The 27,266-nt window shown below is 42.3% G+C and overlaps 1 protein-coding gene across 1 annotated transcript in view; it reads left to right on the top strand.

Annotated features, from left to right (window-relative positions):
* Window positions 1-24,641, top strand: part of LOC143982232 (interleukin-5 receptor subunit alpha-like) — a 93,440-nt gene extending 68,799 nt beyond the window's left edge. The window contains exons 9-11 of the mRNA XM_077480777.1: window positions 2,169-2,259; window positions 11,813-11,900; window positions 19,271-24,641. Of these exons, the coding sequence (XP_077336903.1) occupies window positions 2,169-2,259; window positions 11,813-11,900; window positions 19,271-19,381 (290 nt within the window). The 3' untranslated portion in view covers window positions 19,382-24,641. The remainder of the gene's footprint in view (window positions 1-2,168; window positions 2,260-11,812; window positions 11,901-19,270) is intronic.
* The last annotated feature ends 2,625 nt before the right edge of the window (window positions 24,642-27,266 follow it).

Genomic DNA, 27,266 nt, shown 5'->3' with positions numbered 1-27,266 from the left:
AACGACTAACAAGCGCTGCATTTATTCTCCATGGAGAAGAAACACTTGAGAGGAGATATAATAGCGATATACATATATCTCAACAGTAATCATTGCGTAAGTATGACATATTTTCAGTCCCAGGGAGTGTAGGAAGACAGGGGACCACACAATAAGATTGGAAGAGAAGCGGTTTAACCTTGAGCTGCATAGGGGGTTTTTCACTGTCAGGGAGGTAAGGATGTGGAACTTTCTTCCATAATCAGTGGTGTCGGCAGAAAGTATGGATAGTTTTAAAAGACTCTTGGACATGCATCTTAGCGAAAACAATATACAGGGATATAGGAAATGATTGTTCCACACACACACACACACACACACACCTTCACAGGTTTAACTGGATGGACTATTGTCTTTATTTAACCTTACCAACTACTGTATGTAACTATGTAATATATCCAGTTACTTTTTCTAAAGGGGCACTGATTCTTGCAAAGCATTAGACTGACATACTCCCTTCCGCTCTCCCCCTGGCTGCTGTGGAGGATGTGTCAGCATGGAGCGTGGGGAAGGGCCAAAATATATGTCAGCCCTTCCTTTTTTGAATGGACAGAGTCAGTGATCGCTACTGTGTTTACTATGCTTCAGTTTGTGAATGAACAGGAAGCTCTGTACAGAGCTATTTCTACCCATTCGTGCTGTGCAGTTGAAGCTACAGAGGTGAAGACTGAAGGCTGTGTCTGTCTCAAAGGTCTGTTTAGACCCCTGATATATCACCAAAGCTCCTCAACAGGGCTCATATAATAAAAATGTAAATGTCTAAAATAAATAAATAAATAACATGCTAAAAAATAATACAAAAATAAAGTCACAAAGATAAAAAAAATACTAACAGCAGTGGCGGAACTACCAGGGTCATAAAGCACTTGCTTGGAGGGCAGGGCCCCAGCCAGGGGTCAGGAGGGCCCTTCATTGTTTCTTGCACAGGGGGCCAGGAAGGTTCTAGTTACGCCTTTTATTTAACTGCTTAGTTACTCTTCCCCAGTGACTATCATACTGTCTGCTTGTGTTTAGATTGCTGTCTTAGAGCAGGAAATTTTCTACAAATGGTGAGGCTAAGTGTGTAATACATACATCACATTCTGTTTGCAATGGTGAGATCTGAGGATATAATCATAAAAAGCCACAATGTATTGTGTTTTCTTTAGCAAATTGCTTTTAATAAATCTGTTTTAAAGCTTTTGATCTAGGGATTCTGCCAATAACAGCACTCCCTGATGCAGGATGACAATGTTAAAGCGTAACTCCACTTTTATTGAAAAAAAAAAAAAACATTCCCCTCTAGGTGATCTATGTACACTACAAGGATTTTAATAAACTTTGTTGCAGTGTCCTACCTTTTGTTATTCTGAAGAAATCCCTCTGTGTTTGTCTGCATCTATGTGGGAAAGTGAGTCTAATGGGAGTGATTTCATAATTATCAATCAGCTGTGCACTTGCAGGGCTCCAATGAGGAAAGCTGCAGAGCCTGCAACCCTTTAGCCGTGATTTCCTATTGAAAGTATCTTACCAAAAATGACATTTTTGTTGCAAGGGATGCCTGAAATCTTACCTGTATCTTAGGGCAAATCTGGTGAACAATCTTTTTTTAAAAAGTATTTTTGCATTTTTGCATTTATGCAGAACCTGGCCCCCCCATACCCCTTTTATGGCCAATAACTTGCATATAAGCCTTTGAAATGGGGACTTTTGATTTTTCAAGTTCGGGTCCATTAGTCTTTAATAGGGTGCGGGTCCAAACTTTTGCGATGTTCAAGAGTTCTGGTGTGAACCGAACTGGTGGGTGTTCAGCACATCTCTAATCACACCATGGTCTTCTCTTGTGACTACTGTAGTTTTCATCAAAATTCAAAAGTCAAATTGTTTAAATCAGGAGTCAGTGTTGTGTGGTTGCTTTGCATGTTTAAGGACACCAAGCTAATTACAGATAAAAATGCAATCACCGTTAATGCATCTTTATTTTCTAAGGTGTAACATATAACTTAGCTCACAAAAAGAAAATCTGAATCAAATTGAAATTAAATCATGGGACAGCTAAAAGTATTCATATATCATATACAGACAGATGTTTGTTATTCATATTCTCTGTATTAATACATATTCTACTAAAAAACATTCTTGCCTTTTAGACAAAGTAATCTTTCCAACATGGATCATAATCTTAATTATTGCCGTAACATCAGTAGTAATCGTTTTTCTTCTGATATACCTGTTTAGAAGGTTTGTATTTTCTCATTGTCATCCTAAATGCATTTGATAGTTGATTTTGAATGGGATTTTGCTATGTGGGCTTTATATATTGGATGTACTTTTTGGCAACTAAAATGAAAATGTAAAATAGAGTAAGGGAGGGTTATAACTCCTATCAGTTTTTTTTTTCTTGCTCTCTATGTTCCATTAGGCAGATTTACCTACACTTATGCCTCATACACACGATCAGACTATCCGGTGGACTTAGTCCAGCAGACAATCTGCCGGACTTTGCAGCGGAGGTCCGCCAGACTTTCCGAATGAGCGGACTTGCACACACATGACCACACACAAACGGACTTTCTGGCGGACAATCCGCCAGGCTTTCAGCGGAGGTCCGCTTGACTTTCCAAATGAATGGACTTGCCCACACACGGACTAAAGTCCGATCATTTTGAACAAGACTTCAGGTACGATGGGACTAGAGAAGGAAGTCAATCTCGCCGCCTGCATTGGCGAGATTGACACCTTGCGAGCCCTGTTGCCTGGTATGGGTTTTAAGGGTAACCCCTATGCCGAAAGACGGTGTGGGGGTCCCCCCAAAGTCCATACCAGACCCTTATCTGAGCACACAGCTTGGCCGGTCAGGAAAGAGGGTGGGTAAGAGTGAGTGCCCCCCTCCTGAACCGTACCAGGCCACATGCCCTCAACATGGGGGGGTGGGTGCTTTGGGGAAGGGGGGCGCCCTGCGGCCCCCCCATCCCAAAGCACCTTGTCCCCATGTTGATGAGAACAAGGGCCTCTACCCGACAAACCTGGCCTTTGGTTGTCGGGGTCTGCGGGAGGGGGGCTTATCGGAATCCGGAAGCTTCCTTTAATAAGGGGGCCCCCAGATCCCGGCCCCCACCCTATGTGAATGAGTATGGGGTAGTCCCAGTATCCTCTGGTACTGTGACATCATAAGGGGTGTGGTCACAATGTGACATCACCCGGTGACCCCGCCCCATATGCCTATATAAGTCGCCCCTTATGTCTATATAAGTCGCCACGTACCGTGTCCATGACATTACAGTGGGAGAGAGCATTTTGTCAACATCGAAAGAACAGAAGAAGGAAGAAGAAGAAGACGGCGAGGGCGAGGGCGACAGCGACGATGAAGGAGAAAGCCGAGCTCCTCCACTAGCAAAAGAGCAGCAAAAGAGCAGAAGATAGCAGAGGAGCCCGGCGGGAATAACTGGAAAGCACGGAAAAGTCAGAAGAAGACCCCCGGAGCTGCCTAATAAACTACTTTAAAAACCTGTGTAGTGTGTTTTTTTATTGACACTTTCCCTCAGGTGAATGGGTAGGGGTACAATGTACCCCATACTCATTCACATAGGGTGGGGGGCCGGGATCTGGGGGCTACCTTATTAAAGGGGGCTCCCAGATTTCGAAAAGCCCCCCGCCCGCAGACCCCGACAACCAACGGCCAGGGTTGTCGGGAAGAGGCCCTTGTCTTCATCAACATGGGTACAAGGTTCTTTGGGTTGGGGGGCCACAGGGCGCCCTCCTTCCCCAAAGCACCCACCCCTCGTGTTGAGGGCATGTGGCCTGGTACGGTTCAGGAGGGGGGTGCTCGCTCATCCCCACCTCCTTTCCTTAACGGCCGTGATGCATGCTCGGATAAGGGTCTGGTATGGACTTTGGGGGGACATCCACAGTGTTTTTTGGCATAGAGGTTACCCTTAAAACCCATACCAGGCGAGGGGGCTCTCAAGGTGTCAATCTCGCCGGTGAAAGCGGTGACATTGACTTCCTTCTCTAGGCCCGTCATACCTGAAGTCACGTACAAAATTAATGAACTTTAGTTCTTGTGTGGGCAAATCGGTTAATTTGGAAAGTCTGGCGGACTAGCACACAGACGAGCGGATCGTCCACTAGAAAGCTGAGTCTGGTGGACAATTTTGAGTCAAGTCTTCTTTCTAAGTCCACCGGACTTTTGAGAACAAAAAGTCCGCTGGAGCCCACACAAGATCAAATTGTCCGGCAGACTCTGGTCCGCCAGACTAAGTCCGCCGGATAGTCCAATCGTATGTATGCGGCATTACTGTTCCATAGCCAAAACAAGCAGTGAGATATCTGATTTTAGATGGGAATTTGCTAAGTGGACATTATATGGACTTTTTGGTAGCTGAAATTAAAATGTAAAAAAGTATAATAACCCCACTGGAAAAGTTCATGTTCTTAAAGGGGAATTGTTTGCTAAATGTGTATTCTACCACAAAGCCACAACAAGAGACTTTGCAGAGTTTTTCTTTTTATTTTCTTTGTGATATGTTAAAATAGATCTAACCCCTAAACCCTAATGGGATACCTATTAGTTTACCAAAGAACCATGTATCATAAACATTCCTTTTATTAAAAATTCCTTTTTTTTATTATAAAATACTGTTTTTTTTTCCTCCTTTTTAGGCTTGTTTCACACTGGCCCGACTACAAAGTCAAGCAACTTTCAGTGCAACTACTTTGGAATCCGACTTTGATACGACTTTGATGTGACTTTTTACACTCTGTGGCATTGAAGTCGTACCAAAGTCGGACAGACTTGTGAAGTATCAGATAAGACAGCTCTCATAGGAAAACATTGAATTTCACATGTCATCAGACTTGGAGTCTCAAAAGTCAGATCCTATGTTGCATCAGTGTGAACCGAGCCTTAGTATCTCAGTGGTGTTGAGAAGTGAAAAAATATTTGTATGTCTTTGTATTATTTTGCATATTTTCCCCTGTGCTACAGCAGTTAATCTACACCATGGACTATGGGTAAAAACATGTAGCCCGCTGTCCATCAATGTGTCAATGGAAATTTTGGCCACTGTTTGCTCATTTTGCAATCATCTGAAATGCCCCCAAATCTTTTTCCTCTGTAGTGCTGGCCAACAATGTTGTACCCTTAATGTTGTACTCTTTTAAGGTATTCATTTTCCCTAGTTGCGTTATTTGACATTTAGAAATATTGAACTGCAGTCTCCTCTCATTTGACCAATCTTCCAGCAATGTCAAATCATGTTCCATGTTACAGACACCTCCAGGGATATCATCCTTCATACACACCTTTGTATCATCAGCCAAAAGACATACCTTGCCCAATAAACCTTTACTTTTATCACTTACATATAGTAGCCTTGTGGTACACTACTATTGACTGGTCTCTGTCTGAGGGAACTGTCAGGGCTGGCTTAGCCCTTCCTCTTCTGGGCTGGCCCCTCAGCTGTCGGCTAATTGCCAGCTCTCTTCTCTCTCCACAGTTACCAGCTGTTCACGAGGATGCTCGTCTGACCTGCCTATTTAAAGCCTTCCAGCTCACTCTTTCATTTGCATTTGCATTGGTCAGATCTCTAGGAACCATCTCCTGCTGTTTGTTTTAAGACTGGCTTGCTGACATCCCTCCTGGCTTCTATCCTGCTTGCAGTTGCTCTCCTTGGATCCCTGATGTCTGGACTGGCTGATTACCCGATGTGGTTTATGAACTTTGGACTGGCTGACTACCCGATCTGGCTACTGGACTCTGGCTATGCTTGACCATGCTTTTTTCTATTTACCTTGGAATAAACAAGTGTGATTTGATTGTACATCTGTCTCTGTCTGTTTCATGGGTCCTGACAGTACGCGAAGGCCATGAATTCAGAAGATACAGTCAATCCACTTGTTGGTAATATTTTTTCCAGATTGGATGAGCAAGATCACCGCATGGATCAGTTTGCCTTGGCATTACAAACGCTCCTGAATCGCACGGCTCACCTGGAATCCCCCATGGTGGCTGCTCCTGTACAACCTGAGTCGCAGGCCGTCCCTGCTGCTGTGCCAGTCTCTCTGCAGGCACCTGCCTCGAGTATTACTTCTATAAGAGGTATGTCTGGTTCTGCTCCGCTTCCCCAGTGATTTGTGGGGCGATCCAGTTCAATGCAGAGGGTTTCTCAATCAGGTTGAGATATACTTTGAAATGCTGCCCCAGGCGTTTCCCACGGACAGAAGCAAAGTAGGTTTTGTGATATCTTTGCTTTCTGAGAGAGCCTTGGCCTGGGCTAACCTTCTATGGGAGATGCAAAAACCTGTTGTCTTGAGTTACCCTCAGTTTGTGGCCTCCTTTAAAAGGATTTTGGACATTCCTGCACGCTCCGCTTCTGCTGCCAAGTGCCTCATGTCCCTCAAACAGAGCATGAGAACTGTTGCCGATTACGCCATTGCATTCCGTACTCTGGCAGCAGAGGTTGCTTGGAACAATGAAGCCCTTGTGGCTGCTTTTTCTCATGGTCTCTCGGATTCCATCAAGGATGAGATAGCAGCCCGAGATATACCCACTGAGTTGGAGAGCTTGATCTCGTTTGCCATCCTTATTGACTCCAGACTCAGAGAAAGACTTTCTCTTAAGGAGCGCTTGCGGAAGCCTCCTGTACATTTGCCTCCAAGCTTTGTAGTCCCACCCATGCCTCCCTCACCTCCCATGCCTCCTGGTACCGAGTTAGTCAGTGAAGATGAACCCATGCACCTGGGCTTCACGCGTCTCTGCGGATAAGAGAGCCTTTAGGAGGAGGGAGAGATTGTGCCTTTATTGTGGCCAGGCAGGTCACTTTTTTAAGTCTTGTCCTACCCGTCCAGGGAACGCCTGAACCTTGAGGTCCTGTCATGGACAGACCTTAGGTGGCGTTGTTTCATCCCCAGTTATCCAGAAGGATAAGCCCCTGGTTTTGGTCACCCTTTCTTGGGCTGAGTCGTCCATCGAGATACAGGCGCTAATCGACTCTGGGGCTGCAGGCCTGTTCATTGATGCTGCATTTGTTTCGCAGCACTCAATTCCGCTGCAGCTGCGTGACACTCCACTTGCCATTGAGGCTCTTGATGGGAGACCTTTACAGCCTGCCCATGTGACTCATGAGACGGTTCCGTTGTCCATGGCCGTAGGGGCTCTTCACCATGAGATAATACAATTCCAAGTTATTTCCTCACCCAGATTTCCGCTGGTTATTGGTTATCCTTGGTTACAGAGGCACAACCCCTCTTTTGATTGGCTCCATGCTGAGGTTCTCTCCTGGTCACCACAATGCTGTGAGACATGCTTCTTGAAGGTATCCAAGGTCCTGTGCACCGCTTCACTCCCCTCCCTGCCGGAGGAGTACCGTGATTTTGGCGATGTCTTTGATAAAGGTCAAGCTGGTAGTTTGCCTCCACACCGGCCTTATGATTGCACAATTGACCTTCAACCTGGTGCCATACCTCCTCGTTTACCCTTTGTCGGTTTTGGAGGATAAGGCCATGGAGGAATATGTTGCTGACGCACTTTCTCGAGGTTTCATCCGCAAGTCCTCGTCTCCTGCTGGTTCTGGTTTCTTCTTTGGGAAAAAGAAGAGCGGTGAACTGAGACCTTGTATAGATTATAGGGGTCTCAATCGTGTCACAATTAAGAATGCCTACCCGATTCCATTGATTACAGAATTATTTGAGCACCTCAAGGGAGCAATGGTTTTCACAAAGCTTGACCTGAGAGTGGCATACAATCTCGTGCGCATTAAGGAGGGCGATGAGTGGAAAACTGAGTTTAATACCAGAACAGGCCATTATGAATACCTGGTAATTCCTTTTGGCCTTTGTAACACCCCTGCTGTTTTCCAGGAATTTATTAACGATGTCCTCTGAGATTTGTTGCAATTGTGTGTGGTGGTTTATCTCGATGATATCCTCATATTTTCCAAGTCCCTGGAGAGCCACCACACAGATTTCTGTTGTGTACTTCAGAAACGAAGGGAGAACAATCTCTATTGTAAACTGGAGAAGTGCGAGTTCCATCGTGAACAGGTTACATTCCTGGGCTTTTCCACTGCTGGTTTTTTGATGGACCCAGAAAAACTGTCGGCATTCCTACAGTGGCCTCGACCCGTGGGTTTACATCCTCTGCAGCATTTCCTGGGCTTTGCCAACTACTATCGGAAGTTTATTTGTAACTTCTCGTCTCTGGTCAAGCCTCTAACTGATATGACCAGAAAGGACAGTAACCCACAGAGTTGGTCTCCGGAGTCCATTAAGGCCTTTGAGACTCTCAAGGCTGCCTTTGTTTCTGCTCCTGTGTTGGCACATCCTGATCCTACGTTGCCTTTTATAATAGAAGTTGATGCTTCTGAGACTGGAGTTGGCACTTTTCTGTCTCAACGTCTCTGAGAGTGCTATGCATCTGTGTGGTTACTTTTCCAAGAAATTGTCACCTGCTGAATGCAATTATGAGATTGGTGACAGAGAGCTGTTGGCGATCATTTTAGCCCTAATAGAATGGAGACATCTCCTTAAAGGTACCACTGTGCCCGTTCTTATTCTTACTGACCATAAGAATCTTACATTCTTGTCTGAGGCTAAGCGACTCTCTCCCAGAAGGGCGCAGTGGGCTCTTTTCTTGTCGAACTTTAATTACATTGTCTTATTCTTACCCGGTACTAAGAATGTAAGGGCTGATGCCTTGTCACAACAATTTTCCTCCACTTCCAAGTCGGAGTCGGTTCCGGTTCCTATGATTCCTCCTGATCGTATCTTGGCTACGGTTCGCACCAGTCTTACTTCTCCTTTGGGTGACAAATTTCTTGCTGCTCAGGTCCATGCTCCTCCTGATAAACCTTGTGACCGCTGCTTTGTCCCAGAGAGTCTCCGTACTGCAGTGCTCCAGACTTACCATTCTCCCAAGGCAGCTGGCTATCCTGGGAAAAATCAACTCATTTGGGCCATCTCACAACAATTCTGGTGGCCTAGTCTACGGGCTGATGTTACTGCCTTCGTAGCTGCCTGTCCCGTGTGTGCTCAGAGTAAGACTCCATGACACCTTCCAGTGGGCCTCCTACAACCCATACCCAATGGAGAGAGGCCCTGGACTCACCTGTCTGTGGATTTCATTGTGAAATTGACCAACTCCCAAGGCAACACTATTATCCTTATGGTGGTTGACCAGTTCTCAAAGATGTGTCATTGTATTCCACTTAAGAAGTTACCCATCTCTAAGGAACTGGCTTCCATTTTTGCTCGGGAGATCTTTTGCTTACATGGGCAACCCAAGGTGATTGTCTCGGATAGGGGCAGTCAGTTTGTCTCCCGGTTCTGGTGAGCCTTTTGTGCACAGTTGGGAATCCAGCTTGTGTTCTCTTCTGCGTATCACCCGCAGTGTAATGGGGCCACAGAACGAGCCAATCAGTCCTTGGAGCAATTCCTACGTTGCTATATTTCTGACCATCATAACAACTGGTCTGACCTATTACCTTGGACAGAGTTTGCTCACAACAGTGCCTTGTATTCTGCCTCCCGATTGTCTCCATTTATGGCGAATTATGGTTTCCAACCTTCCATGTTGCCTGACTCATTTGTTCTGCAGAGTATTCCTGCGTTAGAGGAGCATCTCTGTGGTCTTCGTTCCACTTGGGTACAAGTCCAGGAGGCTTTGCGTACAGACTCCATGCTGACCGCAGACGCCTGCCTGCGCCTTCCCACCAGGTTGGGGACAGGGTCTGACTGTCATCTCGCAACTTCCAGCTTTGTGTTCCCTCACTGAAGTTTGCACCTCGGTTTATTGGGCCTTTCCGTATCCTTTGCAGGATTAACCCAGTAGCTTACGAATTGAACCTTCCTCCTAGTATGTGCATCTCAAATGTGTTTCATGTCTCCTTATTGAAACCGTTGGTTTGTAACCGATTTACCACCTCGGTGCCATGTCCTCACCCTATTCAGGTTGAGAACTATGAGGAGTATGAGGTACAATCCATTGTTGACTCACGTAGGTTCCGTGGGCGCATACAGTACCTGGTGCATTGGAAGGGGTACGGTCCGGAGGAACCTCCTGGGTTTCATCCTCTGACGTACATGCCCCTGTCCTCCTCTGCGATTTCCATAGACGGTTTTCCCTCAAGCCCGGTGGCCCTCCGAGGGAGAGGGCTCATTGAGGGGGTACTGTCAGGGCTGGCTTAGCCCTTTCTCCTCTGGGCTGGCCGCTCAGCTGTCGGCTAATTGCCAGCTCTCTTCTCTCTCCACAGTTACCAGCTGTTCACGATGATGCTCATCTGACCTGCCTATTTAAAGCCTTCCAGCTCACTCTTTAATTTGCCTTCATGTTGGTCAGATCACTAGGAACCATCTCCTCCTGTTTGTTTTAAGACTGGCTTGCTGACATCCCTCCTGGCTTCTATCCTGCTTGCAGTTGCTCTCCTTGGATCCCTGACGTCTGGACTGGCTGACTACCCGATATGGCTACTGGACTCTGGCTATGCTTGACCATGCTTTTTTCTATTCTACTATGGTACTATTCTACTCTGGTATCTATCCTTTAGCCAACTGCATATCCACTAAACAACCCTACGGTTAAAGGATAAGTTCACCTTTTGTAACATGTTACTTGTCACACCCATATTCGGGGTGTAACATGTAACATGTTACACATACCCTGGCCCTTGCACCCCCAGCTTCCTATTGTGACAGTTAGCAGGGGATCTTTTCCCCATGTAATTCTTTGGGTCACACTGCAAAAAACGTGGTCATTCGGGGCTCCGGACGCATCATTCATTCGCATTATGAGAATAGAAAACGACAAGGTACAGCAGCCTTTACGGCTGTTGGCTTGTAGTTTTCAATGAACTACCATAGTGCAAGAGTTTATTAAGCTTCCTGTTAGTGTGTAACTGCTTGGCTGTACTTTTCAGGCTCCCAATTAAAAAAATGCAAAAAGATGTGCATTTATAATTTTTTTAAGCTTGTACAACTTTTGTATTAGATCATTATGTGGAAGTGTATCAAACGCCTTGCTTAAATCAAGATATGCTATGTCCACAGTACCTCGCTGGTTGGTCCAAAACATTGGTAATTTTCAAGTTAATTGGCCTGAGATGTGGTGGTTTGGCCTATTCAACATGTGCCCCCCAGCTGCCTGTCAACCGTCCTCTCAAGGGTCAACGTATATTTTTTAATCCTTGAATTAATTTAAAGTGTAATTTTGCTACTAAATTTTGTTACTAAACCCTCAACAGTAAAATCAGTCTGTATATGCAGTAAAGCATGCTTGTTATACTCACTGTGGAACCTTAAGAGTTTAATCCTCCACATTGTGTACAAAGGCTGTTTGATTCTGTCTTCTCTGATCCTCCCCTTCTTCCACTGTCCCCAAGCCATCTGCTTTTGTGTGGGCACTCTACACATGCTCAGTTTCATGTGCATTGCTAAAGAGTTTTTATTTTTTGGGAGGGTGCATGTGATCAGCACAGGGCCAATTAGCACAATCCAGAGGGTCAGGGGTCATGAAACCTCATAGGACAGTCAGAAGAGAATGAAAACTCCTCCTAAAAGTCTTAACCAGTACTTGGTTGGAAACTGATAGAAGTCACAAGACTGCAATATACTACTGATGAGAAAAGGTGTTTAGCAGTTTATAATTTCAAAAATAATTACATGTCTATGTTCTTTGTACTGTGGGAGACCAGATATAGTAAATGCAGGGTCCAGAATTTAGTAATACTTTACATTCTCAGTAGTACTTTATTATGTAGTAATCTTTTATTTACTATTGCAATATTGATAATATTTACAGATATGTGAAGATACTGATTCTTGTTGCAATTCCGGATCCTTCAGAAAAATTAAAACTTTCATTATCATCAAGCAATATAAACGCGCAGGTACATTTACGTTAGTAACGCAAATATTTATAATATTAAGACAATACTCCAAACATGATATAAACAAAAAAAATGAAAAATGTATGTTCTTATTATTTGATTAGATGCGTTATATGACTAGATGCTGGTAATAAAAACTATCCATTAGCCCTTCTACAAATCTTGGAAGCAGCAAAATTTCTGCCACGGTTTTTATCACCGTTCTCATGTTCAAAAAAAAAAAAAAAGAAAATAGGACAACAGAAAGAGTGAGACCTTGTAACATTCATGGCAGATAGAGGAAATTAGGATGTCACGTGCTGTAATCATTGGTACAACACTCCAGAATCTACTAAATGAAACCCTGATTTCGATTAGACTTAGCCCTCCAATCATACTGAATGTAATAGGTGCTCTGTTCCATTTCCATTTGTGTAACACATCATGTTTAAAATGCACCTGTACCATACTTTATTTATAAGTGGTTTGCATTTTTTAAATAAGCAGCAAAAGAGCTTTAAAGCAAGACCTCAATGACCTCACTAGCTGCTTGTACTATGAAGTGATTTATTCTCAAAGATGTTCAAAAAGTCTACACCACGTTTGTGAGAATGGTGCATTGCTGACATTTGACCAGCTTAAATCTAGGTTTGATTTGCCCAATGTGTACTTCTTCCGATTCCTGCAGCTTCGTCATGCGTTTGGGACTCAGTTTGGTGGTTCGCCCCTGACCTTATACCAGTCTAGTATGGAGACGCTTCTACGTCAGGAGTCGCTGCTTAAACCACTGTCCATGATATATAAGGCCTTGCAGCCTTCGGTTCATAGTGGATTGGAAAAACTTAGGGAATTCTGGGTGGAGGAGCTGCCGGGATTGGATGGAGAGGACTGGGAGGACATTTGGGACTCCCCCTTTAGACATTTGATTTCCTCAAGAGATCGGCTAATTCAATTTAAAATACTGCATAAATTTTATTACACCCCATGTAGACTTCATAGGATTTACCCTGACTCTTCGTCACAGTGCTGGCGCTGTGGAGCGGATTTGGCGGGGTACATTCATATGATTTGGGCTTGCCCCGTGGTTCAACGTTATTGGTCAAGCATACTCTCTTTTATTACTGAGCTGACAACGATCCCTATACCTAAGACGGCGGAGATATGTCTGCTGGGGTTGGTGGATGCTTTGGTTCCCTCGCGGGCAGTCCGCACATTGCTGGGGCTGCTGCTCTACTATGCGAGGAAACTTGTTGTGCTTCGGTGGAGGGCCCCTACAGCGACCCTCACCCTGAGTGCATGGAAATCATTAGTTAACCTTGCAATACCACTGTACAAAGAAGCATATTCCATCCGGGGTTGCCCTCAGAAGTTTCAGAAGGTTTGGAATATCTGGTTGGAGTCTGAGACAACGATTGGGGAGCGGGGCAGCCCTGTTGGGTTATCAACCTAATCTATCCAGTAGACAACTCCTCTGGTAAGCTCTCTCTAGGGTGGCGTTTGGGATGCCTGTGTATCTGATTGACGCCCACTTGTAGATCTCTGTTGGTAGACTGCCTATAGTGCATCATTAAGCTTAATGTTAATTACTGAGACTTACATTGCTCCTGTCAATCTTAGCAGCAAGCTATGGGGTTTGGTTGTATGTTCTTTGGGTTAGGCGGATAGTTTTTTAGGTGTTCTGCCTTACCTGTTGTGTTGTATTGTTTGAGCCGGGGAATGCCCCGAGGCTATGTTCTGTACTTTTTCTTTTAAAACGAATAAAAAGAATTTATAAAAAAAAAAAAAAAAATGTTCAAAAAGCACAGCAAATACTCTAATGCCGCGTACACATGATCGGACTTTCCGGCAGACTAGGTCCGGCGGTCTTCCCGATGGATTTTTGACGGATTTCTGATCGACTTCCAATGGACTAACTAACTTGACCACACACAGTTTTGAACGTGATGACGTAAGACGGGACTAAAAAAGGAAGTTCAATAGCCAATAGCCAATAGCTGCCCTTGCGTTGTATTTGGTCCCTCTGACCAGCATACAGACAAATGTTTTTCCCAATAAGAATTGAGTCCATCGGCCAGATTTGAAACTTGTTCTATTTCTTGGTCCATCTTATTTTTTTTATAAAAATGATCGGATTATCCCACACATGATCGAAATGTCCGACAGACCTAGTCTGCTGGAAAGTCCGGTCGTGTGTACGAGGCATTAGTTGGGTTTCAGTTGGTTTCTAGAAGCTTACAAACACCTGCTGTGTGTTTATGTTAGATGGCAGGTAGGTTGTTGAGATTTTGTTATCTCCACAGAAAGTAAATTGCAAAGGAGATGTAATTTCAGTGCCTCGGTTGCGAATTTTAAAGATCAATTATTCACAATGCATATAACTGCAGAGGAGAATTGAGAATTGTTTTAAAATGTTAATGTTTATTAAAAAAAAGAAGTGAGGCAATCCAAAAATATAAGCATACATACTCGCCTATGTAGATTCAGCATCAGTGTGATGCTGCAGCTGTCCCCCGCCAGCTCTACACTGAGAACTGAGTGAATCAAAGACCAATGATTGCTCAATACTCAGATCTGCTCTGAGAACAAACAGAGCAGTGACTTTTAGTCACTGCTCTGCCCCTCCAGTGTTCACTGGAGCACTGAACTGTGGAGGGTTTGGGAGAGGCTGCCTGAGAGGCTGGGCCAGCTATCGCTTAGGCATCTGGGTGGATCCCAATATTAAAGCTGGTAAAATAGACAAGGTTGTGTGTATCTGCTTAAAAAGGCCACGTCCCTAGTATGGATAGAGAAATAAATCTCCCCTCAGAAAAATTGGGACTTTTTAGGCTCAAGGAATGTGCAAAGGTCAGTAATAATAATATTAAATATATTGTATTTATTAGTATCAAAATGTATTTAAAAGAAATTAACAATATAAAACATACATACAGAAGACAGGAAAAATGTGGTCTGTGACCACAAGGCAAAAAAAAACACTAAATGTGAGTATGTGTGGTGTATGTAAACCAATCGCCAATACGTTTCAGAGTCCTTAAAGCTCCCTCTTCAGGGATGGTTTTAACAATCGTAGTTCATATGGTAATGCCTTGATGAAAATTGTCAACACACAGCCAGCAATGGGATAAAAACAGTGGAAGCAATAAAAGTCAGTCAATGAAAAGTGGGGGTGTATGTGAAGCAAAGGAAAAATACAAAAAGGCCTACCCAGCCTTCAGGGTGAATCAAGGGGGGTGCACTGGGATCCACTATTTAAAGAGGAAAAATCCCTCAGCCTAAGAGATAGCCTTTAATTCTTTTAAAGAGATCCTTATGGAACATCAATCCTATATAGCCTTGCTCAAATAATGTTTAAAAATGGATTAGAAAAGCCTGAGCAGTATGCAGTAAGATTGCAGCATAGTCATGTACCGATGTTTCTCCGGATCCAAGTGCTAAGAGGGTCCACACAGCTTATCACGCTCATCTGAGACCAAACTGTCTGGTCTCAGATGAGCAGAGCGTGACAACGGCTATATAGTATTAATATTCCATAAGGATCTCTGTAAAATATCTAAAGGCTAGACCTTAGGCTGAGGGTTTTTTCATCGTTATATAGGTGATCCCAGCACACCGCCCTTGATTAACCCTGAAGGCTGGGGAGGCCTTTCTCTCTTTTTTTTCCTTTGCTTCACATACTCACCACCTTTCATTGACTGACTTCTACCGCTTCCACTGTTTTTATCCCATTGCTGGCTGTGTGTTGGCAATTTTCATCAAGGCATTACCATATATACTACGATTGTTAAAACCTTCCCTGAAGAAAGAGATTTAACCATTTCAGCCCTGGAAGATTTGGCTGCTTAATGACCAGAGCCTTTTTTGCGATTCGGCTCTGCGTTGCTTTAACTGACAATTTCGTGGTCATGCACCGCTATAAACAAAAACAGGCGACAATTTTTTTGAAAAAAACACAATATTTTATATTTTTTTGCTATAATAAATATCCCCAATTTTTTTTTTTAAAAAAGCTAATTTTTTTCTCAGTTTAGGCCGATGTGTATTCTTCTACATATTTTTGGTAATAAAAATCACAATAAGCGTATATTGATTGGTTTTCGCAAAAGTTCTACAAAATAGGGCATAGATTTATGACATTTTTATTATTATTTTTTTACTAGTAACGGCGGTGATCTGTGATTTTTATCATGACTGTGACATTATGGCAGACACATTGCACACTTCTCACAAATTTTTGGGACGATTGATAATTATACAGCGATTAGTGATATAACCATGCACTGATTACTGTATAAATGTCACTGGCAGGTAAGGGGTTAACACTAGGGGGTGATCAAGGGGTTAACTGTGTTCCCTGTGTGTTCTGCCTGTAGGGGGAGGGGACTGACTAGAGGGAATTTTTACACACACATGTCCCTGTTCTGCCTCTCGTGCCCATGATCGGTCATGGCCGTCAGTCACCACGACAGTTGGCCATGAGCATCGGCACCCCTGAAGTGCAGCAGGCGCGTGTGTGCACGCCTGCTATCCCGCTTAAAGGAGCAGACGTATAGCTATAGTGCCGACCTGCCACCGTATAATGACGGCGGCTGGTCGACAAGCGGTTAAGGACTCTGAAATGTGTTGGGGATTGGTTTACATACAACATTTGCACTGACAGATGTGTTTTTTTTTACCTTGTGGTCACAGACAACATTTTTCATGTCTTTTGTATGTATGTTTTATACTGTTAATTTCTTTCTCTAAACATTAAAGCTGGAATCCTTCCAGAGCCTGGACCAGCTGAGTGATAGTAGCCAACAGGCAACTTTAGCATTTGTCTGCCCTATCCCCTCCCCAAGCAGGTCCCATAAAGTCTTATACTGACTTGGCTCCAGTTCTGCCATATCTCGTGTTGACCCAGGAGCTGCACAATTGCATTACAAAGTATCCCTGCTAGACAGATTCTTCTACACATGCAAAGAAAAATCTGCATCTCCATTAGTATGAACAGGAATTATCTGTGCATGCATGTGGAGAAGACACTGCCAGGCCCAGTTGACACTTATTGATCTGCCAAGACCATAGACAGATGAATTGGGGGGGGGGGGGGGGGTAATTTAAAAGATTACTGTGCTAAAAGTACATTTTTTTGTATAATTCAGTATTTTAATAAAAGTGACACTTGTCACTATAACTAATCTTTGTAATTATATATAGATGAAATGTATATTTAGGATCCAATTGTAGACCAGAATTGATATAAGGATTCATGTAGCAAAAAACTACCTGGGGATTTAGCAAGGTAGGAAGGCATGCTATCTTCATGTAAATAGGGGTTGACTTTATTTGTTGGATGTTTTGTCATTAGGGAGTTAGTGAATGCACTATTGAGGGTTGATCTATCATTACTATTGGCACAATTAGTGCTGCTTTAATATGGCATTCCCTTTTGAGTAATTCATGATGGAACAATTTTCTTACAGTATATAGTAGCATGCTATAGTAGCAGTAGTATATATTCTTTTCAGTTTTAGCTAAAGGTGGGAAATGGTTAAAAACATGTCATTTATTTTTTATTTTTTTGTTGTTGTTGTTTATGTCCCATTTGAGAGATTTACCCTCTTTATTTGAACCATTGTCTCCTGAGAAGAAAACAAAAAGAGATCCAAAACTTTCCTGTTGTTACTAGAACAGGAATTATTGCAATGGTGACATCTGCTCTTGTGACAACTGTCCACAAGGTAGTAATCCCCCTTTACTTTGGAGAGATCTCCTTTTACTTTTGTTTCTCTGATACAGGAAGTATGGGAAGATCTCCCAAATGGAATATATATATATATATATATATATATATATATATATATATTTTTTTTTTTTTTTTTTTACAAATAAATATCTGATAAGTGTGGCATACATTTGTATTCAGCCCCCTCAGTCAATACTTTATAGAACTAATTTTTGCTGTATTACAGCTGCAAGTCTTTTTGGGTATAGCTTCTGCTTTTTCAAGCTCTGTTAGCTTGTCCCCACTTAAGAAAAGCATCCCACAACATGATACTGCCACCACCATGTTTCATGGTGGGGATGGTGTGTTCAGGGTGATGTGCAGTGCTAGTTTTCCGCTATTCATAGCGTTTTACTTTTAGACCTAAAAGTTCAATTTTGGTCTCATCTGACCAGAGCACCTTCTTCCACATGTTTGCTGTGTCCACCACATGGCTTCTCACAAACTGGACTTTGTATGGCTTTCTTTCAACAATGGCTTTCTTCTTGCGACTACTCCATAAAGACCAGCTTTGTGGAGTGCACAACTAATAGTTGTCCTGTGGACAGATTCTCCCACCCAATCTGTGGATCTCTGCACCATGGGCCTCTTAGCTGCTTCTCTGATTAATGCTCTCTTTGCCTGGCTTGTCAGTTTTAGTGGACGCCCATGTATTAGTAGGTTTGCAGTTGTGCCATACTCTTTCTATTTTAAGATGATGGATTGAACAGTGCTCCATGGGATGTTCAGAGCTTGGGATAATTTTTTACAACCTAACCCTGCTTTAAACTTCTGCACAACTTTTATCCCTGACCTGTCTGGTGTGTTCCTTGGCCTTCATGATGCAGTTTGTTCACTAAGGTTCTAAGGTTCTAACAAACTCCTGAGGGCTTCACAGAACAGCTGTATTTATACTGAGATTAAATTACACACAGGTGGACTCTATTTACTAATTAGGTGGCTTCTGAAGGCTACTGGTTCCACTAGATTTTAGTTGTGTATCAGAGTAAATGGGCTGAATACAAATGTATGCCACACTTTTTAGATATTTATTTGTAAAAAAAAAAAAAAAAAAAAATTATCATTTTCCATCCACTTCACAATTATGTGCCATGTGTAGGTCTATCACATAAAATCCCACTACAATAAATTTATGTCCTTGGTTATAACATGACAAAATGTGGACAATTTCAAGGGGGGTATGAATACTTTTTCAAGGCACTGTATATGCAATATTTTGAAAGATGAATACATGCACCATGTACCTTTTTGCCCTTCTACAAAAGACATACTGTATAAACAAAGTGATGAAGTAACCTACATATAGATTGGTATGTGGGAGGATTACTATACCTCAACAAAGTAAACACAGAGAATGTCATAAACAAATCAGCTGCTTTATAGACTAGAGTGTGCTGACCGATATTGTTACCTGATTATCTGTCACCGAGAAATGTACTACTCAAGCTATCACATTTATATATAATAGATAGTAAAATATATCAACAGTTGTTATGCAAGGTTATCATTGTTAACATTGTTCATGTAGGAATAATGTTGTTTTTATATATACAATATGATTCTGGATGCCATTTATGTTTATCTGATGCATTTGTTTGTTTTTCTGTTGTCTTTTTTTATTTTCTAGAGATGTATCGCAGTGCACAATGAACAACCTGTCCCTATCACAGAAATTGAGATAGTCGGCAGTTTGATGGACAGTCAAGAGTGTCAAGATTCAAATAGCAATATTATTTAGTATAAAAATACCATATAATAGATGTACATAACGTAATTACAATACATGCAGACATATATATTTTATTATTATGTATTAAACGTCATACAATGCATGCATCTTTCAAACAAACAAAGTGCTATAGGAGTCACGGTCAATTTGTATTTCAGCACACTGTAAATTCAATATGAATCTCGAAGGATGACCTCAGTGTGGTATGGTGAAATCTTCTTTTATTAGAAAAAGCAGCATAAAGAAGGGAAAAAGCAATCTCTTATGCATTCTTGTGTTTATGCTGCTTTACTAATAAAAGAGTTTCAGAAATACCACAGCACAGCCATTCTTCAAGTTTTGTATGTGACTCTATTGTGAACAAACCAGATCAGGCACCTGGTTGGATGTGTTGATGATAAGGCATAGGCCAACTGTATAGATTGAGGTTGCCTTGAGTGCATTATGTCTGGAACTTTTGATATTGTTAATACTGGGTTTGTCATGTGCTATTAAGAATATTTTTTTGTCCTATTTCTAATGTTACCAGACCCATTTAAGTCAATGTTAAAGGCGCTTATATATATTGTGAACATAACAACAGTAACTGGCTAAGAAAACCTGAATGATCAATTCTTCTAATATCAATAGGTCATGAAGCATCTGCACAGGTTGGGAAATGTTCGCAGAAGTTCTCTTTGTTTATTGATTTGTGTAGCTGTGTGTCATTTTTAATGGTTCTATGCACAGTATTACAAGGTTGAATAAATCAAATACATAGCATGAAAAATACATACAGTACAACTTTCAAAAAGTAAATTTCAACTTCAAATGCTGCATGCATACAGTGCAATAATATCGCATAATAGGAACAATGACAAGATATAACAGGAATAGAGAAAATTACACTTTTATAAAATTTACAATCTGGAGGGATCAAGATAGAAGCAAGTACCGCATTTATCGGCGTATAACATGCACAGGTGTATAACACGCACATTCATTTTAAGAGGGAAGTTTCAGGAAAAAACTTAAATTTTAAATAAGGCAGCTAAAATTGAAGTATTGGCGTATAACATGCACACGCTATTTGCACCCGATTTTCATGGTAAAAAAGTGAGTGTTATACCCCAATAAATACAGTAAGCAAATTAGTTCACTATCTGTAATATGTATCATATCCATGTACACTTTAATATGTATGTATAACCAAAATGTTTTTCTTTAGTTTTGAACATTTTATTCTTTGCTTCCTGTGTCCTATTGAGATTTCCTTTCACTTGATGTTATGAAAGATAAAATCTTTACAAAGTGAAGAGAATATCTTTTAGCCAGATCTCACCTAAACAGGTGCCCCTCCATTGCAAGATTTACTCTTGCCTCTTGTTAAAATTTTGGATTTTGTATCACTTTCTGTTGAAATCACCTTGTAAGGACACAGACAAAAAGCAATAAAGCAAAAAAAAAAAAAACGTGAAAGAAGTTCTATACCTTTACTAATAGAAATGTAAGATGCACTGTTAATTGATTGTCCCAAAAACAAAAAAATAGTAAATAGTTGTAACTATTAACACTATAAAGTTATCAAAACCACTTTGGGACAATACATTAAACAAAAAGTGTAAAGAAATTGACGCCAAGTGGGTCCCTAAAAACTGCCCACAGCATGTGGTGGGTTTAAATGCTAAAGACAGATATGTAAATCTTGGGAATAATATACCTGAATAATGAAAACAACGTTTCACAATATAATATGTTCACAAAAATAAATAGAAAAAACAAGATGTAATGAAAAAGACATAAACAAAATGCAAGTCGGTGATATGTGTTTCCAAATGCTTAATTGTACTGGGAATCCACTAATACCGCATTAAGGAGATATCACCATCATGCTGAATATATAAGAGGAACTGCTTACCAGAAAGAATGATCCCACCAAGAGATCATATGAGCTTGTATGAATCCTCCCCCGTAGGTGAATGGCAACACAGATTTTAAAGCTTAGAATCAGGCTGGAGTAGCTCCTTATGGAAAGACCAAGAGATTACATGAACCTATGTGGATCCTCCCTGTAGGCTGATGGGCAGCCAGCTTCAAAGCTTGGAATCAGGCTTGGATAGCTCATCCAAAAAGATGAGCTAGAGCAATGAATCGTAAAATCGCGCTCAACCACATGCAGAACGGTCGACACAGATGGACACCGTGTTGCTAGCTCCGATCCAACCAGTTTCCTTTTATGCCCTGTACACACGGCCAGACATTCCAACCACAAAATCCGTCAGATTTTTTGAACAGATTTTGTCCTAAACTGGTGTTGCATACACACGGTCGGACAAAGTTGACGGAAAATCTGATCGTTCGGAACTTAATGACGTTTGTTACGATGGGACTACGTTGAGGCTAGTAGCCAATAGCTTTGGTCTCATAATTTGATCTGAGCATGCGTTGCACTTTGTCCGATCGGAATTCTCTACAAAGGAGCGGAAAAAGTCTGATCTGATTTTTTTGTCGGAAAATTTGAGATCCTGCTCTCAAATTTTTTCCGTCTGAATTTCAGACAGAAAAAGTCAGATGGAGCACACACTCGATCGGATTTTCTGACAGTATAATCCGATCGGACCTTTTCCGTTGGAATTTCCAACCGTGTGTACAGGGCATAAGGAGACTTCCACTGGGAATGGAGCCTTTCCTACTCTATACAAAACATACACATTAAAGCGAACTCATATATGATTTTACAATGCAAAGAAACAGATCAGGTAGTCAGTGAATCTCATCTAGTGCAACATCGTACCTTCACCATGACTCCCCACCTCATTAATCCCTTTGTATGAGGCATATATGCACAGTCCCTAGCCAGATGATTGGCAGGCCCACGCATTGTTACATGTGGAGTAGACTGCAGTCTGGACGTGTTACCACTGGAGGAGGGAACACTGAGAGGTAAGCACAGCATACTTGCACCTTTAATTCCACTTTAAGGAGAATGACAGCTCACAAAGGTATAGGTGTTCTAACACAGGGATTTTACTTTGTTACAGACTTGATTATAATGTTCCTTTCCGATTTCCTGTCAATGTTTATTCAACTACTGACCTTCTATGATACACAACTTTATGACGCTGCCCAGAAATGAGAGTATTTGGTAAAATAAAACTTTCATGAGAAAAACAAAAAGGCTATATTTTCTAACCTCCCTTTAAAAAATGCTAGTTCCTTGATTTTTGAGTACCTTACCGAAAAAAAATATGCAAAAACAACAATTTTAACTTAATTGAAGCTGCAGACTGCCAGGAAAAATATCAAGAATGCCACCCACTGTCATTTTCTGACAAGTTTTCTTTGAAATCCACCATACCGGCAGTTTTCTAAATCGAACCCCCATTTTCTCTATTCGCATTCTCTCTTTATTTGTTTTTAAATTTTTCTTATTTTGTGTTGTTTTATATTACCCCCACAATGATTTTACCCAGTACTCCTGCACTCTTGTAGCCCATGTCAATGTATTACTTAATTTACTCAGTAGGTAAGAATTTCATTGCCCTGTTTGTTAAATTAAATTTCTTTTCTCTTACACCTCTCAATGGTGCTCTGTAGTCATCTCCCTTCACTGCAACAAGCAGGGAGACCTCTGTCTCCGCCTAGAGCGGCGCTGAAAGTTTAATTTTAACTCATTTGTGTAGGGTTACTGTTGACAGAAAGTTGGAGGCTGTGGCTTAGGGGTCTATACAGTAATAAATGTTAGGTCTTGTCTTTAGTGGGGCTGAAATAATAAAGAAACAGTTTTACACAAGCCTATTGATGAGGCTGCTTACCTTCTTTGTTTCAGTGGTGCATATCATAGGTTGTGCGGCCATGCACACTTCGTTTTTACCTCAGGTGTCACAGCTGGGGCCAATCAGGTGCAACTATGTCACTAGGCCACATCCTTAAAGGTCCGGTGTACTCTTTAGACAGTTGCTCGTGAAACATAACACCAGCCCCCAACATGTTGCGCAAGCCAATCTGGCATGCCTCTTTGTTCCTGATTGAGTATTCCTGTGCCTTTGCCACTGCCTAGTCCATGCAGTCCACATTTGCTATTCCAAGTATGATGCATCTGTCACTCCTGACTTCTGACATTGTTCCAGGTACACTCCACCAATCACTTCTGCCCACTGACATTGTTGGTGCGCTACATTTGAAAAACTTGGCTCCTCTGAGCCTCTAAGCCTTTGCAGGCAGGCATCGCCACTTCTGGTACACTCTATTTGTCAAGCTTTGCTACCTCTCCCAGTATCTGTGGTAGTGACCTGGGACGTAGCAGAGTCCAAACTGGTAAATACTGCCCATGCTTTGACTCTAGACTAGTTTTCTTCACTTTGTTTCACTTGGTCTGTAATACTTATGTTACATAGGAGTTTCATAGTTACTAAGGTTGAATAAAGACACCAGCCCATCCAGTTCAACCTAAGTGAGTGTCTACAATTGTCCCTATCCCTGTACATTGCACACTCACATTGGTCCCTACCCTCAAGGAGTCCACAATCTAAGGTCCCCATTCATATACTAGAAGCCAATTAACCTACCTGCATGTCTTTGGAGTGTGGGAGGAAACCGGAGTGCCCGGAGGAAGCCCACGCAGGCACAGGGAGAACATGCAAACTCCAGGCAGGTAGTGTCATGGTTGGGATTTGAAACAGCAACCCTTTTTACTGCTAGGTGAGTCATGCATCTGTGTAGTAGTAAACGCATCCAATGTAAACATGATGTAAACATGATTTCTTAAAAAAACAAGAAAAGGACTGCGTTACTGACAGCTCCCCCACCCCCTAAATACATATTGCTAAAAAAGTATGTCATGTAAAACTACTTACCTGAGTCGGGGCTTCCAACACTCAGGGAAAGCAGATGATGTCCCCATGCTTCACCACTGTCTTCTCTAAAATCCTATGAGAATGTGCTTCGGCACATTGCGTAAGTGCATTCTCACAGGATGTTATGCGCAAACTTTCCCAGGAGGCAGCTGTGAGAGATGAAGTCACTCACACCTCCCCAAAGTGACAGGAGCTGGAGCAAAGGTCATTTTTTTTTACTTTTTTTTTACAGGCTTTATTTAACCATATGTATTTGGTTGGAGTGGGGCTGACAGTATTTTCATGAAAGGTCCACTTCTAGGTAGAAATTTCTTTGCTCATCTTTGTGGTAATGTGCATATTGGAAATTAATATATCCTCTTTATAGTATAAAGTTGTATATATGTTAATGCTTTCAATATCCAATAAAGCCTACTTCTGTAATTGCAATATTACCTTTTTGTGATTTAAAAATATTTTTTGTTTTAATTTGCCACAATATGTCCACAGCTCGCAGTGAGATGTCAGTCATATAAAATATAAGAGGAAAGACCACCAGAGTATAGTTACATAGCTAGTAAGGTTGAATAAAGACACCAGTCCATCCAGTTCAACCTGAGTGTCTACAATTGTCCCCATCACTTTACATTGCACACTCTCATCAGTCCCTCAAGGAGCCCACAATGCAAGGTCCCCATTTATATACTAGGGCCAATTTTGGACAGAAGCCAATTAACCTACCTGCATGTCTTTGGAGGGTGGGAGGAAACTGGAGTACCCAGAGGAAACCTACGCAGGCACAGGAAGAACATGCAAACTCCAGGCAGGTAGTGTCATGGTTGGGATTTGAACCAGCGACCCTTCTTACTGCTAGGTGAAAGTGCTAACCACTACACCACTGTGCCGCCCTGTAGATTGCTCATATAATAATTTATTCCAAAGAAAGATACACTCACGTTTCAGAGTTGAAAAACCAGCATATCTCAGAAAACTTCCTGCATTCACAAGCTCTGTCCAGCTCCTCTCAGCGTGATCGCATCACCGCCTACCTCACGAGTTGCGCCCAGTGGGCTTTCTCAAAGCTATAGGCTGGACTTTGAGTATCTAGTCAGTGGTCATGCATTTATTGTTTTAAGCCCTATAGTCAGATACGCTTTTATACATTTATATATGTATATATTTTATATATATATATATAAATTTTCTTTAAATGTGAGAGTTGAGCGCTGCATTGTTCATGAAATGTACTGTATGTACAGTTTTCTTTTTTAAGTTTTAGATAGACTAAGAGAAAATCAAAACCCCTGCTAGTTTATTTTTTGCTGTCTGTGTTATGTTGGTAAGGTTTTTGTTTTTACTTCCTGTCCCAGAGACACAACAGGAAGTGAGAAGAAATCTCTATAGAGGGGAAAATACCCTCTCACACAGGGAACAAAAAATCTAAACTGTTTATTGTGACAGGGGATAAGGCTAGGGGCAGATCCAAGACAGTTATGTTCTATACAAAACATTGATTGAAACTCAAGCCTGAGAAAAAGTAATCTGGATATAGTAATGTACTATCAGACAACTGATGAAATTGTACCACTTCAAAAGGGTGGTCAAGTCTCAAATTCCAGAACTTGCAGATGTAGTAATATGAGCACACTTATGGACTCTCTCTTGTAGTGGATTGTCTCAATGCAGTATACAGTATACAGGTGCCTCTCATAAAATTAGAATAGCATCAAAAAGTTAATTGATTTCAGTAATTCAATTCAAAAAGTGAAACTCATATATAGATGCGTTACACATAGAGTGATATATTTCAAGCATTACTAGGCGTACAGCTAGTGAAAACCCCAAATTTAGTATCTCATAAAATGTGAATATTACATAAGACCAAAAAAAAAAAAAAGGATTTTTAATACAGAAATGTTAGCTTACGGAAAAGTAGAGATGGCCTTGCGGTTCACCCGGCGGTCGGTTCGCGGCAAACTTTGCTCGTTCGCGATTCGCCAAACCAGCGGACTTCTGCCACTGTTTGCAGCAGACATATTCATTTACATTGTGAAGAACTTTGACCCATGACACATCCATCATGGGGTACAGGACAGCCAATTGAGGCATTTCAGCACATGGACATACCCCCTACCTATTAACCACTTCAATACTCGGCCATAGTCATATGACAGATGGGATCTCCCATCCTGGGTGGACGTCATATGACGGCCTCTGTATTTCTCCGCTCCTGCGGGCCCCAGGGGGGCCCGCAGCGTGGCGATCGTGGATGAGCTGTGTCCCTCGGACACAGCCCATCCCCGATCTGTGGGGTTTTCCTCCCCATCGACCCCCCAGTATATGTGAACGGCTGTGTCCAATCACAGCCGGTCACATGTACTGTGCCGTTATAGGGCTCATGCATGCGCCTAGGGCACGTGCAGAGCGCCGATCGGGGATGCAGATTGTCACCCTGACACAGCCCAACCCTGATCGCAGTAAAGAGCCAATGAAATTGTCTCTTTACCACGTGACCGGCTGTGTCCAATCACAGCCGGTCACAGAATGTAAACAAACCGTGGTAACGAGATGTTACCGGGTTCTCCTCCTCACACACTGATCGTGTGTGAGGAGGAGGTTGCGGTAACATCTCGTTACCGTTCAGTGTACACACCAGTCACACTGATTACCCCCCTCCCAATAAAGAGGACCAGTCACCACCCATCAAAGTACCCGTCATCACCCATCAAAGTACCTGTCATCACCCATCACAGCCCATCTGAGTACCCGAGTACCTGTCAGCCCATCTGAGTACCCGAGTACCTGAGTACCTGTCCCAGCCCATCTAAGTACCTGAGTACCGGTCCCAGCCCATCTGAGTACCCGAGTACCTGTCCCTGCCCATCTGAGTCCCCGAATACCTGTCCCAGCCCATCTTAGTACCCGAGTACCTGAGTACCTGTCAGTGCATCTGAGTACCCGAGTACCTGAGTACCTGTCAGCCCATCTGAGTACCCGAGTACCTGTCAGCCCATCTGAGTACCCGAGTACCTGTCAGCTCATCTGAGTACCCGAGTACCTGAGTACCTGTTAGCCCATCT

Source organism: Lithobates pipiens, unplaced genomic scaffold, assembly GCF_037356315.1.
Source record: "Lithobates pipiens isolate NorthernLeopardFrog02 unplaced genomic scaffold, aLitPip1_a1.2 Scaffold_16, whole genome shotgun sequence".
Lineage (NCBI taxonomy): Eukaryota > Metazoa > Chordata > Amphibia > Anura > Ranidae > Lithobates > Lithobates pipiens.
Note: the sequence above shows the minus strand (reverse complement) of the source record. Positions and strands in the feature narration are given on the sequence as shown.